The sequence below is a fragment of the Anarhichas minor genome, unplaced genomic scaffold (assembly GCF_050575085.1).
Source record: "Anarhichas minor isolate MPS153535 unplaced genomic scaffold, ASM5057508v1 ptg000009l, whole genome shotgun sequence".
Classification (NCBI taxonomy): Eukaryota; Metazoa; Chordata; class Actinopteri; order Perciformes; family Anarhichadidae; genus Anarhichas; species Anarhichas minor.
In genome coordinates this window covers 3,059,282-3,076,777 of record NW_027466455.1, presented here as the reverse complement: position 1 = coordinate 3,076,777, position 17,496 = coordinate 3,059,282, and the positions used below count along the sequence as shown (strand labels likewise).

General features: G+C 43.6%; 1 protein-coding gene across 37 annotated transcripts in view; it reads right to left on the bottom strand.

Annotated features, from left to right (window-relative positions):
- Positions 1-265: 265 nt before the first annotated feature.
- Positions 266-17,496, bottom strand: part of nrxn2b (neurexin 2b) — a 528,601-nt gene continuing 511,370 nt past the window's right edge. For 17 of the 37 annotated variants that reach the window (XM_076087049.1, XM_076087035.1, XM_076087034.1 and 14 more), the window contains 2 exons: positions 12,831-12,909; positions 266-3,317 (listed from right to left, as the gene is read on the bottom strand). In XM_076087049.1, the coding sequence (XP_075943164.1) occupies positions 2,425-3,317; positions 12,831-12,909 (972 nt within the window). In that variant the 3' untranslated portion in view covers positions 266-2,424. Of the gene's footprint in view, positions 3,318-8,481; positions 8,490-8,894; positions 8,933-9,498; positions 9,502-12,813; positions 12,924-17,496 lie in introns of all 37 variants that reach the window. The other 20 variants (XM_076087043.1, XM_076087044.1, XM_076087054.1 and 17 more) reach the window with 5 other exon arrangements.

Sequence of the window (17,496 nt, the reverse complement as noted above, 5' to 3'; positions counted from 1 at the left end):
TTTAAAAAGTAGAGTCATTAGGATTGAACTCAAGTTGTCATGTCTAAAAAACTTACTTTCCGATGTATTTTTATTTTTTTAAACTACTGATCTTAGCTTTTTGCCAGAGGGTGGGGGGGCAAAGTCAGAAATGGTTACACATTGCAGCTTTATTCAGCATCCTGATGTAGATCTAATACTTCTAAAATCAAATGCAGGTTTCAGTAACTGTCCAAATACTGAAATTCGACTGAGAGACGATAAAGAGAACACGCGACACAAGGAGTAAGAAGTATATAACCAAGTGTATTCCCTCTGTTAATGTACACATATTTAGAGTCATCTCACTGGAACACTTTACAATAACATTTAGAAAGAACAGGAAGATACTGGGAGGAGTATGCTTGGAATGGAGAAAGAGAGAAACCAGACAAACGTGGTGGGAGAATGAATTGATGGAGCCTGTCAAATGAAGCGGCAGCCATCTTTGTCTCTCGCCAGATAGACAGAAATGGATTCAAAACAAATTTTAAAAAAACATGGAGAATGGATAGAGCCTGCCTTCTACACAGGGTATGGGAACATACAATCTGCCATACAGAGAAAAAGGAATAGATGCAGGACAAAAGCAGATCGAGGATGACAGATGGAATAAAAGGAAAATGCATGGTTTCATGTTCATAACCCAAATCACATTTGCTCAATTACCAAAAGAAAATACATAGAAATTTCCGCTTTCCACGATCGTAATCTTTTTTCTTTTCTCCAAACAGGAATGATGGGAGGGGAAACACATTTCTCTTAGTAATGGGATGAGAGTCAAATATTTAGACATTTCACAAACTTTTTTCAGGATTTTTCTTTTCATGGTACAGTTTTCTTTTTTTAATAGAGTTGAGAAAATTGGAATACTAGAGTTCTGTTGTACATCTTCCAGGGAACTGCCGTTCACCTTGTATTTGTGTGCTCTTCCCACAAAGTTTGCTTTGCCCATTGGCTGCCATCAGTCCAGTCAGGCTAGAGAGGGGGGGGCGAAAGACACAGTCGCATCTTCAGCTGCAAGGTATCTCTCTCCACAGTGGAACTCCAGCAAGAATTCAGAATTTCCCTAAAATGTCTCTCAATTCTCCAGAGAAAAGAATCAAATAAAAAAAGAAAAGAGCAAACCAAAGTGGCCGAGTCTTGCAGCAAGGCTGCGTCAGCCGTACTGTTCATGAGAGGGTGGGGTCTGAGGAGCGGGGGTTTGGGCGTTGTAACTGTCAGAAATCCTAAAGTCTGTCATCGCTGCACACCATCAGCGTACTCTCGCTTCTCCACTCGCTCACGCTTTAGGTCCAGAGGTTTCTGCAACGTCTATACATATATTTATAATTATATAGAACAGAGTTCATCTTGTTTGCTGGAGGTTTTTTCTGTTTTTCGGTTATTAGTAACTGTACTGTAAGGACGCGACACAGTTTCTCTGCTGGCCCGCTAGAGGGGGGGAGGGAGCACCTCGGAGCCCCAAAAACACATGACACAGATCTGCTGGAACAAAGGACGACCAAGGGGATTTTGGCCTCAACAAGTTTTTGGCGGCTTAACGTACAAGTTAGCATCCATTGGGTTGGTATCTCACATAGTTGCTACGTTTAAACGTCGTTATGATCATCAATCGTCGTCGTATTTTTTTTGTTTTTTTTTAAACTCCACAGAAAGAAAAAGTTTTTTAACTCTTTTTCGTAAATGAATACTACATGCTTGAAACACGGCAGAGTTTACGTTGCATCGGCTGCGGCGCACCGGACAAGGGGAGAAACAGGGTGCACGAGCGACTGAGAGGAAGAGAGAGAGAGATCTGACAAGAGGTGAGAGAGATCACTCACAGAGGTGGGAGAGCTGGGTTTGACACAATGCCTCTGTGAGCTGGCAGTATATTGATTTGACAGAGGGATGTCAAGGTACAAAATAATATGTTGATACTTTCTAAGGCGAAGGCTTACACCACGAGCTCGCCTCAGAATGAAGTACGGACCATGACACAAATACTGATGGTGGCGCTTTCCTACAGTACTCACGGTATTAATCAACCCGCCATGTGCGAACGCATAAATCACTGTTTGATCAGCATTCGGTACACGGTTGTTGGCACAGTATATGTTGAGATCTGAGGTGTAATAGCCTTGCCTTAAAGCCACACCATGGTTATAAGAATAAGAAGTCAAATCACTCAAAGCAATGCTGAACGGTGTGAACAGAAGCATGATGTCACCTTGCCTTCTTATTTTGCTGCCTCCCTCTGATTAGATTGGAATTGACATGTATGGCCACCTGACAACACTGAGTTTTGAATGAATAACCCTCTGCTATGTTTCCATATACTGCCCTTTCTCGCTCCCTGTTTCTCTCGTCTCTTTCCTTCTCTGAGTGCATCTATCTGTCTCTGTGTGTCACGGCGGCGCTCCCTCAGACGTAGTACTCTTTGTCTTTGTTCTTCTTGTTCTTGGTGACCGTCTTGGCAGTGCTGGGCTGTTTCTCCTTCACCAGGGCTCCGTTGCTCTGCGTGGCTGAGTTACTGATATAGTTGCGGCTCTGGTCCACCTGGTAGGAGCCCTCGTCGCGGTTGCGGTACTTGTACATGGCGTAGAGCAGGATGAGGATGCAGAGGGCAGCGGCCGCCACGATGCCGACCACCATTCCTGTGGTGCTGCTGGACTGCTGCACCTCCACGGCGCCCGGGAGCCCTCTATCAGGAGACGTGGGGTCTGGAGTGGGAACATGGGGGAAATTTGGGGGGTAGGTTATTCCTGGGACTCTGCGGTGGCCCGGGTCTGAAGAGGGGTGGGCCGGTGGCAGCAGCACCTGGTCCCGGGTGTTCATTTTACCAGCGGGGATTTTGTTGTTACTACTGCTGCTGCCGCCGGCGGCCGGCTTGATGTGCGGGCTGAGCTGGTCGGGATTGGCTGTGGGGGTGGAGGAGAGAGGTGGGCGGTGGGAGTTGGGGGAGCGGGAGAAGTGGTGGTCTCGGGGGTTCTGGACACTGCCCTCGACAGCTGGGGGAGGAGGGAGGACAGTCCTGTCGGTGACCAGGGGGGAGTTTTTGTAATAGTCCTCGTCATCAGACTCTGTCATCTCCCCCGAGCCGTACGCCGACACCTCGATGGTCTCCTCACATTCCTCCTGGTCCAAGAGGCAGGGGGGCCGGCCGTTTGGCAAGGGGAGGGACTCTTTGGTGGTTTCGAGCAGGGTGAGGAAGGGGCGGTAGGTGGTTGGGGGTGGGGGGATTACTGGGTAGTGGGTGGCGATGGATGGGGGGTCTAGGGAGTCCACCGTTATTATGGGCAACACTAATTCACCTCCTAGGACAAGAAAGAGACAACGGAGAAACAGAGTGTTAGAGACCACCTGAGAGAGACACCGCCTCCAGATGAACAGAAGAAAAACAGTTCAAATGAATACAGCAACACCAGTATTAGAACAGCACTAAGACTTTACATGAGGTTAGTTATACAAGTTTAGTTAGTTCTATTTAAAAAGTTAATATGCTGACTAGCTCTGAACTGAAATAAAATACAAGATGTAAGACAATACTCTATCCTTCACCTGTTCTGACCTACCTCCCTGTGCTGCATAGACCTATATGCTCACTATATATCACTAACACAAGATAAAAGTAGACTACAAATTACACTGAACAACTTAACATCTATTGTACTACACAGCCTATGCTTCACTGTTAACTGTCTCACCTACGCTTGCTACACTACCGCTCAGATGTTTCTGCTGTGATTGGTTGAATAAGATAGCAAAACCACGAGGTTCAGGTCACTTACATCAACAAATTGGCCGCATGATTTTTGCATGAAAAAAAAAATTACAAAAAGAAAGCTGTGTAAGATTGTTCTCGGATAGTGATAAACAACTCACCCCCCCGCCCCCAACGTATTTACCTCTTCTCCTCTTTTGCTTTTTTTTTGGGGGGTGAATAATAATCATGATGTTAAGAAACTTGAATTATTCATTTTGTTTATGAAGGATGGGCTCAATCCCACTTCCCTCCCTTTGGGCATGGTGGTCTCTATGGCTCATTTCTAATTAGCTTAATCTGTATGCAAACCCTCAGGAGCTGCTGCAGGAAACTGTCATTTCTAACCCAAACTCTCAGTACACACTACCGTACACTGAGAGATAGCATTACACACTACGGCTCCCTGTTCTCACCTGATGCCCACTTCCCTCCCAAACACCACACACAAACATGGGGCAAGAACATCCTTCTAAAACAGCCACCAACACAGGTGACAATTAAATAATCATCTTAATGAGCCAGAATTTGTTGTCAAGCCTCAGTTATCTGATTTTAGCCCACTTGTGAAATGATCACCCGATTTAAATAAATATTGCTGGGTGTATAACAATATCATTTGTAAAACTTGCAGTCATTCAGGAGAAATCCTTTCTATCACAGGCCCAGCTGGAGTTAAAGGTCACACATATTGGGAGTTTGTTAACAGAACATGGCAGAATATCACTTTATACACTACATTTGACTTTCATAACATTTTTTTTTCTCTTAAGTCTGGTAAATGTGTTAGGGTCACAGTCAAGGAAACATTTGTAAAACATGGCAGAGGGAGGGGGGGATTAGATTATGGCACATCTTGGGGGGGAGAAAAAGGATAAGGTAACAGCAAAACATGACCAAAGATATGCCAACATCATCAGCATAAAATCATGACTCTGGCTCTTTGTTCATTTGATGAGGCGAATCAGAGTGACTCGGAGGGAGAGGGGCTGGATCAGGCATTTCAGGGGTGATGGGGGATTAGTAAAGGGGAGGTGTTGGGATTGGAACAAGTCCCCCTGTATTCAGCTCAGCAGCGCTCAAGCCCCCCAAACCTTCTCAGTTATACAACCATACATTTTCATACAAGGCTTTGTTATAAACATTGCGTTAACAAAGCCACTACACATATCAGCATATAACAACACACTTGAGAGAAACGGGCCTTGAAATGAAACAATGTGAAAAGGCTGTAACGGTTATAAAAAGAAAAAATGAAAACGCAGTAATTCTTCAACCCTTCTTTCTAACTTCAGGCTAGTTTCCATGGCAATGCTCAAGTTATTCCTCTCCATTATATTCCCTTTCTTTCTGTGTTGGAGGGCTGTTTCACCTTGAAGGCTGAGAGGACAGCAGAGCGCGGTGTCACATTTGGAGAACAAACAGACGCACCAAGGAGGATTTCACAACTTTAGAGTAGTTCTAAGAAATTTGTGGTTTTGTGAAACGACTTGTCAAAGTCACAGGAGACCTAAAAATAAAATCAGTTTTGGGGGGCCTCAGAGATACAGGATGTAAGTTTGATTGAGGCTGATCGACGATATGGTGGAGTCGCTATCTTTACTTTGCCACCTCTCTGTACGGCAGAGATGCTGCAAGTGCAATTTCAAGCTTTACACCTGCAGCCGACCAATTACCGAGGAGTTGCCTCCGCTCACTGTGTGGCCCACTTACAGTACATGTGGCTGACATTTCAAATGGACGGTTGTGTTATTGTAAACGATTTGTAATCCTCGTGTGTCAACCTGTGTGTTTTCTGTCTACCTTAGACGCACCCATGGATTAGTCTGTTCTCACTTCCAGGTCGTCAAATACAGCGGGCTTGGTCATCGGCCCTAAGCTTCAAACTATGCTGCTCTTTGTGGACGTAGTTGTGGCGGCGGGAGTAAAGGAGGAAGTCAGGTGACCTAGTATTAAGAGCGACAAAGTCTGTGTACGGAAATCGGGGTGGATGAATGGGTCAAGAACATATAACTTTAACTCAGGAGGCCGCGGTTCGTGTCCTGTGTAAAAAACAAAAGTTTAAGCTGACTTATTTTCCATTGCATACGATGTAACATACGTACTTTATATTTTCCTGTGAGTGAGGAAGATTTTGAAAAGTATATGCATGTATTGAGCGGAAACTGACGCTAGAGGGGTACATAGAGCGCCATAGTTTAAAGTGTAGGGACACTGACCCAGCTGCTGTATTTGATGAGTTTGGAATGAGAAAGTTTTGCCAATAACAGTGCTTCCAAAGAATTATGTCGATATTCTGGAGGCAAATGTAGACATTATCGAAGTCTTTAACAGTAAAGGATTGGTACGATGAATCGCTCGCGTCACTCTGCTGTGCTCTTAGTGTGTAGTAGAGCCAAAGCCTGATGGCCATTATCCGGTATGACTGGCAGGCAGTGGCCAATATAGAAATAATGAACCTCAGCCCTCATACACAGAGTGAGCCACATCTCAACACTCTAGGCAGTTATCAAGTGAACCATCGTTTCATTTCCTGTTGCGTGACCCAAGCCTACTGCACCCATAGTCTAAACCAATCTACAGCTTCAATCGGCTCTCCACGACTGCACGCTCTTCTCTCTGTATGCAGTTCTGGTTGCTGAGTTAAAACCCGCAGGCAGGTTGCTGACAGGCCCGGGAAAAAACCAAAATGATGTCACCGATAACACATAGATGTGTTCTCCTGCTGAAAGCTGCCAAGAACCACAGTCTTATATGAAACCGACCCAAGTGAACATGAGAAATGCAAGTATTTTATTTCACATAGATGTCTGAACCAAAACCAGGCCTGACGCAAACAGCGCTGAAAGAAAAGCATATAGCGTGTTTCCAGTGAGTGGGCGTCTCCGTAGTAGAAGCATGAAAGCGAGCGAGACTAAAGATATTCAGCCTGATTGATTGAGTTTGACTCCATTGATTTGAACAGCGGAGGCCGCGGAACCACGTTTAGCCCACATGATGACATTTCTTCTTTATCTTTACCCACACGCCACTCCACGGCGCTGCCAGCATGAGTCACCCCCCCCCCCCCCCCCCCCCTATTTACTCAAAAGGAGAACAAGACCGGCGGATAATGATCCGCCAGTTTCCTGACAAAAAGGTTGTTTGGAGTTTGCGCATTCTATAATTCAGCTTTGATTAGACTGCAGATGGAAAATCCAACAGCGTGTCCGAGCCTAATATATCTTCCCGTGCTTGCTTTTAAATCAGGCCGCAATGGTGGCCATATCATTTGTGCAACAGGGGGGGGGGGGGGGGGGGGGAAGAAAAACACCCGGTTTCTTCATACATGCATCTCCATAAACCATTTACAAATGCTGCACTTGCTGCTGTTGCTCTCAGCCAAAGTGATGTATTTTGACACAGAGGGATGATGCCCTGCCCAAATATCGTGTCTCACTGAGAGTCACATGTTGGCAAAGTCAAAGTAACCTCCCTACAGCTCATCAGCACCTGGATCGACTCCATGAACCTGGCTGAAAGGTTTTTCTGGCCAGCCCGGTGTTTCCACCTCGCTGTGGTGTAAATCTCACACCAGCACAGAGAACCTCTACCATACGCAGACACATCATCAGCTGCTACTACACCACCTCCCTGCTTTTGCATTGGGCCTGTTTCGGGTCTGTACATCTGTATATGTTTTTTTCCCCCCAACCATGGTGCTGCAACCAAGTATATCTGTCGGTTTTTTTTTTGCAAAAAGAGTATTTCCTGTTATGTGATTTATTATGTGATAGCAGATAAATCTTGTTTTTTTTAGTGTGCACTCAATGGACGATCAATTAAACTGACTTAAAAATGATCTTCATCTGCTTTGTATCTCCTTTCCACTGTTAGTGTATTTGTAAAGGTCATGCTCCTGGATGAAACTATGATATCTGTTTACAGTTTGAAGTACCCGTTCTCCATCCACTGCTCTGCTTTAACATCGAATTTGAATTGGAATCTTAATAAGATTTCGCAGCGGACAGCAGAAATACTTCATAATTAAATGCACCGCTGACCAGTTTTGAAGTAAAATGGTCACAAGGCATCTGAATAATGCCGTACTTGGCTTCTTGATATGTGCATTTAACAGTAGACTGAGCACCGGGCTCTGCATTCAGTTCTTTAGAAACAACAAATGTACTGACTGATGGTACACTGTGTACATGAACGCCTGTACCACTGTTCAATGGCAATTATAAACCGATGGTGAAAGTTTAATGTTCATGGTGAAATAATTAAGTGTTGATTAGTTCATTTAAGGCTCTGAATTAAATATTCGCTTAATTCCGCAGAGAAACCTTTAAGCTTTATTTTTGCAAAACAATGGCATTGCTTTTTAATAGTAAATGACATGATGTGAGTTAGTTAATCATTTATCAATAAAGTCAAACAAAACATTGTTATATGTAGGTTTTATTTTAGTTTTAGCTCATTCTTAATCTCTTTTTTGAAGTCTTTATACAAATGCAAATAAACTTAACTTGTATTATAACAATCAGTAGACGTTATCGTTATTATCCACACATTTCAGAATTTGTTTGCTATTTGCTGCAGACCGTTTTACACATTTTTCAGATCCCCGTTTCCTGGAAGCATCCTGTGGACACAACTCTGCTGAAGCCATTTTAGCAGCGCACAGAGAAATTGTGCCGCATGTTTTACATCACCTGATCGGCCTTCATAGGGACCACCGCTCAAACTATCCACAGCTAATATCGGCCAATAACAAAGGAAGGCCGAACGATCAGAGCACATTCACCTCACTATCAACGCAATATTGCTATCTTGTCTAAGCGCCGCATTATTACCACAGAAATTGGTCAAATCAGAAGAATGTTTATTGTATTAATTGTATGCACTTTCGATAGTAACGTTGAGGACACGCTCCTCTGAAATCTGTGAGCGGCAACAGGATGGTGTACTGTTCACAGATCATCCAGAGGACGACGGCTCAAGCCTCCACATTGCCAAACATCTAACCTGTGGAGCCTGTAGGATAAACCTGGGGCTGTTTACTTGTGGAGGATGGCTACCTACGGAAGATCAATAACGCATCACACTGACACCTAAACCCATCGACCAGTGTGGGTTTGATCTGAATCACGCTGGGTCAGTGGGCCCAGCTCTTGGGTCATTCCTCATCTCTCATCCAATCTCTTGGTTTCACTCCTCGACATAAAAAGAACACTCGCAGGTTGCCTCTATAGCGTGTCGCCTGATGAATTATTGAGGAGCTCCTCAAAGCTCTGATCTTGTCGGAGTAAAACCGATATAACGCCCACAACATCCTGGGACTGATAAGTAGCTCGGAGGTATGCAACAGAGAGGGGGAAAGTGAGGTCGTGCTGAGGTAGAGCAGAAAGAGAGATAGAATGATTTAATGAGCAGGGCTTGTTGTTTGAGAAAGAGATGTTGTATATTATTCTCTAATTGTGTGTTACTGTCAACACAATTACTGTCCATAGATGACTTTTCATACGAACATAAAAACGTGTTTTTGAGTGAGTCTTGTTCCCGCTCCATGTTTCATCTCCGTCGTCTCTTCCTATGTCTTGTCACTCTTGCGACTGAGGCTCATTAACAGCACTGGAGGATCCAAACCAAAGCTTTAATTGGGTGATGTAATTAAGGCTCCCTAACAAAGTCAGAGTTTAATTAGCCTGGTGGGGAAAGGCGGGAATCGTTCATGGGAACTTCGCTCCGCTCACTCGCTCAATTTCGCATGCTCTCTCTCGCCTTCCTCCTCTCCCCATCTCTCTCCTCGGCTTTGAGTGCAAAGGAACGTGACACAAATCTCAATGAGGGCCGGTCCTCCCACATGGCGGCCCTTCCAGCTTCTTCCTCGGGTCCTTTTCTTCCTTTCCTGCTTTGTCTATTTTGGGCCCGCTCTGACTGCTCCGCAATCACTGCCTGAGGGTCATCATTTAGCAGCAGGCCAGAAGAAAGAAACGCCCGGCTTGAATAAGAAAAAAAGTTGCGTCCCCTGAATTGTGTGCTGCCGGTAAATACATCTGTAAAGCACATGGAGCTCCAATGGCTTCCTACGCTGTCGGAAGGAGTTTATTGATCCCCATGAATTCACAGCAGTCACATCTCGCTCGGCTTAATAGAAAATCCACAGCTGTGCTTAACATTTTTTCTCCTTCCTGAAGGCAGTTCAATAAGACGGAGCTGCATTCTCGCATGGAATTGAAAACACTGGTCCTGTCACACAATGACTACAGGCCTGTGTGTGCGCGGAGCCGTGATGGAGAGGGGACATGTTTCGCGGACAATGTTCATTTTTTTTTTCCGCAGAGGCTTATCCGACCCCGCTGGCTTTGCCTCGCCGAAGCTCTTGTGGCATCTGGAAGGTGTGATACGGAGCATGTGCGCGCGCACGGGCACGTTTGTTGTTTTGTCAGGAGAGATGGCTGCAGAGACAAAACTTTACACCCACAGAGTGAGAGAGACAAGTGTCTGTCTGGTAAGGGGAGCATGTCTGCTACTGTTTGTGTGGAGAGCGAGAGAGAGAGAGAGAGAGAGAGCCGTGTTTCTTCTCATGGGAGATTAAGCCTGGCCATAGCATCCAGTGAAAAACTCTCATTTCTGCTTTCGATAAGAAGGGAATTGAGTCTCTATTTCGGTCCCCACCACCTACAGAGAAAACCGCAGGAGAATGCTCCACTCGAGTTTCCCAGCAGAGGTTCAGATCCGTTTCTCCTCGCACAAACATACCGATTGCTATAATCTCCTGCCGTTTACAGTCCAACATATATTCCATTGAAACCACTAATCCCCATTCCTGAAAAAAAAACTTCAGGGAGGTGAGGTGCTTTTCACAAACTAAGACATTATGGTGACTCTTTTGTTATCAGCCACGACAGTGACGCTGGTATTGTTTCCTCCTTGTGAGTCACCGGGGGTGTCTTTTGTTAAACAATGCGTAGGATCCACACTAAATGTTTGCGTACGTAGAAATTAGGAAATGTACGTACGGCAAAAAATATTCTGATTTATAAAAGCTTACTGCTGCTGCCTGCTAGTGAGCCATTTTCTTTTTAGAAATCCCAAATCCCGTTGAAAATGTCTGCTCATGGATCAGGCTCATATCACGCCCTTCACACGCCCACATTCAACCACAAATGATCAATGCAAAGCATGACCATGAATGGTTATGTATAATAATGAGCCTGCTGAACAATGGTTCTTTGCCCTGAATCACGGCAGCTACAAGTAAAAATACATTTTTCTTTGACAGAAATCATAAAAGAATAAATATAGTTGGATTCACTGCAGCAATTCTACACACAAAAACTATGTAAACATTTAAATTGTGCTGTGTGAAACGCCCAGTATACTAAGATATTAATGATAACTATTGACGATCCGATCTGCAATTCCTCAATGCTATTTGCTATTAGCAGGGTTTCCGCGCAGGAGCAGACATTCTCTTGTCAAGTTTGTTTTTATAGATCACATGGTTTGCGTGGGACGTTTGTGCGTACGCAATGTTATTAATAAGACCTCGGGCGCTTATATGTCTGTCTCTGGACACTTTGTCACTGCGATAGCATCGCGACTGTGCTTAATTACAGAAGCTTCTGTAATAGGAAGATTGGATTTTCTAACTTTGAAACTTGAGTTAAGATAAGAGAAGCAGAAGGATATTATCTCTAATGAGGCCCCTTTACGTTGTATAATTCATGATGGATCCATTTTCAATTGTTATTTATATTCCTTTCCATCTTGTGAAAGCCTGAGATGAGCCCATTATAAACTATATATGCTCACGTTTGCTTTTTTCTTCTTTTTCACAGCACCGTCTGCCAAGGATTGGTCTGGAGAACTCCAGGCATAAGATGTGCAAGAGGCGCTTATATGCTTTGAAAAGTGATGACGTGTGCCATTTAAGCATGCACACTTCTGTGCACTTCTAGGCATGCTTTTCCAAGAGAGCCAAGTGTGATATGATTGAGGACACGGTACTATTAAAAACCTATTTCCCAAGTTCTAATCCTGTTTCCAAGTGCTGATTGTTAAGTTATCTCTTGTCACTTGTTAAACACGTGTCAAACAATCATTTTAAATGATTTGTAATGCTAAATCTCTTACTTCTATCTTGAATCTAACCATAAACTGTTTTTCGTTTGAGTCGGTTGCATATTTTACTGAATGTGTGGGACTCATTGTTATCTGCCCTGCGATCTAGAATATGCAAATCAAGTGTGCATTTATGAACTTCATTTCAAAAAATTGCTTTTGCCCTAGGTGTTATTAACGAGGTTCCAGAAGAACACTTTCTACTATTATAAGAGAAGAAGTTGGCACTGTAACAGCATGTATACTGGCAGTGTTGTAATCATTGAGGCGATTGTTGTTTTCATCCCACCCACACCAGTCATTGAAATCTATAATGCTATTATACAACAGAAATCTTGTCAGACACGATCTTTCAGGATAAAGTATCATTAAATGTGGATCTGCATATTCTATTTTGTCTCCTAAATTGCTGGGAGTCACACTGCTGCACTGTACGTGGTTCTTGGCAGCTTTCAAGTACAGGCAACCTAATAGAGCTAGAAACCACAGAGACAGGGAGTAAAACACATGGCCTTTAACTTCGGCCTCCTGTCATGGTGTCAGAACATTGCTTGACCCGCTGTTCACGCTGACAGCGCCTCGGCCACCGGGCCTGCCGGGCTGCAGCTGTGTGCGGCGCAGAACAAGCTGCGCTCCCACGTCGGAACTGTCCTGCCTCGTTAAGAAAACGGTGCAATGGCTGGGTAAATGCCAGATACCACCTTTTGGCTGAGCAATTAATGGACCACGGCGCTGCCGACTGCCTGCTGCTTTGAAAACCAATAAGAAAAGCGGGATGGAGGGTTTCACATCTGGCCAATCAGAGCTGCATACAGAGGGCTCGGCAGTCACGAAGTGTCACGTAAACGTGGCGTAAAGGAGATAGCAGTAGTCGAGGTGAGTCTACCTTCTTTCTAAGGCTGCACTTTGTTTTTGGACACCAAGTATTGTGAAGACAGAACTCCCTGAGTTGACTCACCATTTCCAGGCTCACACTCCTCCAAATCTTCGTCATCGCTTGGACACTCAGCTGATGCTACCAAGAGGTCATCCGCATTCTGGAAGAACGGAGACAGAAAGCAGAGAATAGTCAGGACACATTCAACACAGAACATCTAAGAGGGTTAGGAGTCTCTGGCTCCACTGACACCTACTTACACACAAGCTAGTGTAACCAGAATGCAGAGGCACACTTTAAAGGTTAAGAGGTTAAAAACCTGTCTTTGGTTACAACATAAGAATCTTTCGTTGAGCAGGTTGTTAGTCGTAGAAAATTTGCTGATGATATAAGTGCTTGATGAGTAGTAGTATTAATTAGGGCTGTGCATTGGCAAGAATCTGGCGACACCACACGTACGAATCACCATACAGGGGTTGAAATTCAATATATTGCGATTTTTTGCGATTTCTTCAGTCTAATTTGATTTAGTATAAAGTATACCGCCATATGCATACAATCAGACTAAAGGGAAGTGAACTTTTTATGTATATCAGAACAGTCGGATCTGCAAATGCATTTATCACAATCCATAAAGGCATATGCAAAACCAATCTGAGCCACTGTCTGCATGTAAAGTATGAATTAAAAATCAATAGGGTTTTTGAGAATTGATACAGTATCACAAAACCTAGCTCTTTCTGACCAAACACCAACCTATCACAGAGGTGTATTTAGTCTAAAACAGGAATTCATCCACCCATGTCTCAGCCCATGTCTAGACACCCCCCCCCCCCCCCCCCCCCCCCCCTTGATTTAAGAGCCGTACTGCGTTTTCTCCCTGTTATTAATCCACGGCCTGGGCATAATCAGTTATTAATTACATTATGTCATTACATCCAAACAACCTACAACATCAGCATGCGGTTTAATTTATGAAATACAAAATTCTCACCAGGCGCACCGACACGGTGCACTGATACACGTTGCCGGAGAGCGAAAGGAAGACGCTCCAAACTCCAGTTTGACCTTGTCACAACTTTTCTCATCAGTTTCCAAGTGGAATCCACGAGGAGACAAATTAAAATCCGTCTCACATCCTTCCAGACGAATCGGAGAGAGACCACAAACAACTGGGAGTGCTCCAGACTTTAGACAGTAGCAGCAAGAGCGTAGCGTGTGATCTTAGTTTTATAACACCGAGCGAGACAACTGATGAATCCAACTGTTTCACGGAAACCCACAGTATCAAGAGGGTGAAGGGGGGAGAAAAATCAGGCCCCCCCCCCCCCACACACACACACATCAAAAGGTTGATCTTTTATTCTAAGCATCAAAGCACATTATTCGACTATGATCAAAGCTGCAGCGCGGCGGGTAGCTCAGAGCTTTTGGAGAAATTGAAATTTGGGTTTCCGCTCGCTTGCTTTCCGCCACCCTGGCCCGTCTCTGCTGTGTCCTGGCGGGTGCTGGGGATATTCATTAGAGCTCCATAGTTCCTGTTGGCTTTGCCCATCGCTGTATTTATAATGCTATTACTATGTTTGCTCTTGCACAAAATTACACCACAGGCTCTATAGGATGGATTATTAACTACCCAAAGGACCGCATACATATATATATGTGTATGTGTGTGTGTGTGTGTGTCTGTCTTCCTCATGTGACTACGTGACCGTGAATAATATAACTGGTGCAGGGTTAGAGGCTCATTTCAAAATGGACTCAGCAGTGATTGCTGGTATAAAGCTGTGGTGTTCAAATGCTGGTCTGAGCCGTAACTACAAATTAAATTCATTGCTGAGTGGAGTTATTCTACACTAGCTTTAAGATTTCTTTATATAGTTTCACATCTTGGCAATAGAATATGATACACAGCTCAAATAACTATCAGTGAATTATCCATTTCCTACCTGGAATGCATGTATAGTGTATTGTGAAACGCTGATTTCTTTGTCATATTCCTTTCATTATAGAAACATTGTTTCTCTATAAATTCTACAAACTGCAAAGAGTTTGAAGATGAACTTTCAATATTAGGTTAAAGTTTCACCAAAGATACCTACAGCCAGTCTACACCGAGCTCCTGAGAAGCCACATTAACAGCGACTATGTAACGCAGCGCCTAAATAAAGGCGTGTGTCTGCGGTAAGCCACGGCATGTGTGATTTCAATTTCAATCTAAATTGCGTCCAGACCTCTGAATCACTGTCCACCTCTCAGATGTTTTGTTTCCAGAGATTTAAATAGGTCTTGTGTTTCTCTCACTGATGTATAAAACAATAGAGCTGTGAGGGCAGGATTAAGTATAGGGACGGCATCTTCCTTTGCAATAAGAAGTGACATAAAATACCCATAAATATCCCATAACAATGATACGTATGAGATTGATGCAACCAAAAAGAAGTGTTACACTGCTGACCAACTGTGACAAACTCACATGAACACTACGGCGGTGCACTCGGGCACAAAAAATGGTGCCATAGTTATTCAATTCATCCAAAATTAACCAAGAATCTGAAAATAATTGTATTTATTCTGCAGTTTATAGCGTAATCTTTAGTTTCCGACCACTGTTAGCAGTGCACGTAACTGAATTTTAAGCTTGGTGATGTTCTTTCCAAAACGCACCTTGGGTCGTCGTTATCTTCTACCCTTAAGCTTTATACAAGTTCTACATATCGGAGCTTTCATTAAATGTGTAAAGACCTACGAATTTGAACATATTTTGGTTGAGTTAGAGCAATAACAGAGTTTTGTACTGAAATTGAGTGAGAACAGTGAGAAGAAGTGTTCCTTTGTTCATGAACAGGTGATAAGGTTATTGCAAGGAAAACTGATGAAATGTTTTTCATCTGTGAAACAGGTGAGAAAAAAAGGTTTTAGCAGGAACATTTATAGAATAACTTATTTTATCTTCACCTGTTAAAACGCTTCTCCATGTCTGTTCAGCTACAATACACTCCACCGCTCATGCTAACTACACATTCTTCTTCTATTTGTCTTAAACTGCTGTCGCTCCCATGAATATAAAGATAAACAACAACACTCACTGTGCACCACAGGCTTTCTCCCAAAACAGACATACCAGGCAGGGGGCTGTTTAGAAGAGCAAATATCAAAGATTTCAGATACTGTCTGCTGCCTAACAGCTGCTGAAAATCAACGTAATTGTCAGTGTTTCCTGAATATTTTGCTTAATTTTACTTGAATGCGACTGTGTAGTTTTAGAAGAACAGTTATCCTTTTCTCTTTTATTCTCTCTCTTTGTCAAGGGGGAGCAGATGAAATTGCCAGGCCTTCAACACCGCCTTGCAAATCAGAACACATTCCTGAATAAAAATGATTCAGTCACACTGAATGATATGAACGATCAGGATTGTGTTAGACATCTATACGCCCCGATGATGCTGTTATGTTTTTGTGCGCACAGCAACACATCTTTGATCATTACAGCATGTGGATGAGCGACTCGTTGGTAATGTCTACTCATTCTCAAGCACACACCTTTAATGCCATTTTGGGCCATTGTGATGATTACACTATGTTCTGCTAGGTACATAATAATAACAAAGTAGAAGATGGTACAATATAGTGAATACTAGCTGAAAAATAGATTCTTAGCAATAAAAAGCACTCTAAAGGTGGGACTCTGCTTTTTTTATGACCCAACATAAACATTAGTCAGCGAACGCAGCACACATTAAGGCTGGTAACAACAGCGAAGCACACAACACTCAAGAGTCCTTTGCTATACTAAAATGGTTGCAGATAATTTATCGAAGAAGGCCGTCTACGGCTGCCAATTTCACATCACAGACCGCCGCTCCAAAAGCTTGTCTGAACATGGAAGAATATGTCCGCCAAGATGTCTGGAGGCCAGAGATATTGAACCGAGTGGATGGCTACATATGACATCTTAGAGTCAGGTTCCATTGATCTCATGTTTAGAGAGAAGATGCAGAAACACTAAACCACAGACCCTTCATCTAAATAAGTCATGCCAACTGGGCGTGCAGGAGACAGTGTCGTCTATAAAGGAGCTTTGACCGACCTTCGAGTCCAAAAACATCACTTGCTTGTAATGATATCGGAACTACGTGGCAGTTCGGGTGAACATTTGAGAACGGGACCACCTTTTTTTTTTGTCAGCCGTCACAGAGAGCACTGCTTTGATGAGGCTTCGCTAACTGACTTTTTCTTTTGAAGAAGGAAATAAGCAGGATTTCATGCAAAACCAACATTCACATTTTCTTAGAACTTGGTGTTTGCGACGCAAAGTGGCATGAATTGCGCACGCGTGCCATCACCTTGACTTCACTCTAATTGGCACTGCTGCTTTGCAAAATGAGGCCGATAGGACTTGCAAAGGATGGAATCTGCTAAGGTTTGAGATGATGATAAAGGGACAAAGAGTGAGCCGGTCTAAATATATTCTGAATCTGCTGAGCGCAGATGTTAGGGATGAGCGTGAGTGGCTTGCTGACTGATCTCAGATAAGCTTCCGTGGACATGAATAGCGCTAATGACAACTACTGAGTGAAGGAAATGTGCTAACTGGCACCTTGCCTTTGTGTTTCCTTTTTGTTGGACAGTTGGAGTTTAAAGTACGTAGTGGCTGGCTAGTTACCGTACAAAGTTATGCAACAACATAGAAATAACTGACATAATGTACATATGGCATAGATCTGGAGAAAAAGCTTGCATCTCT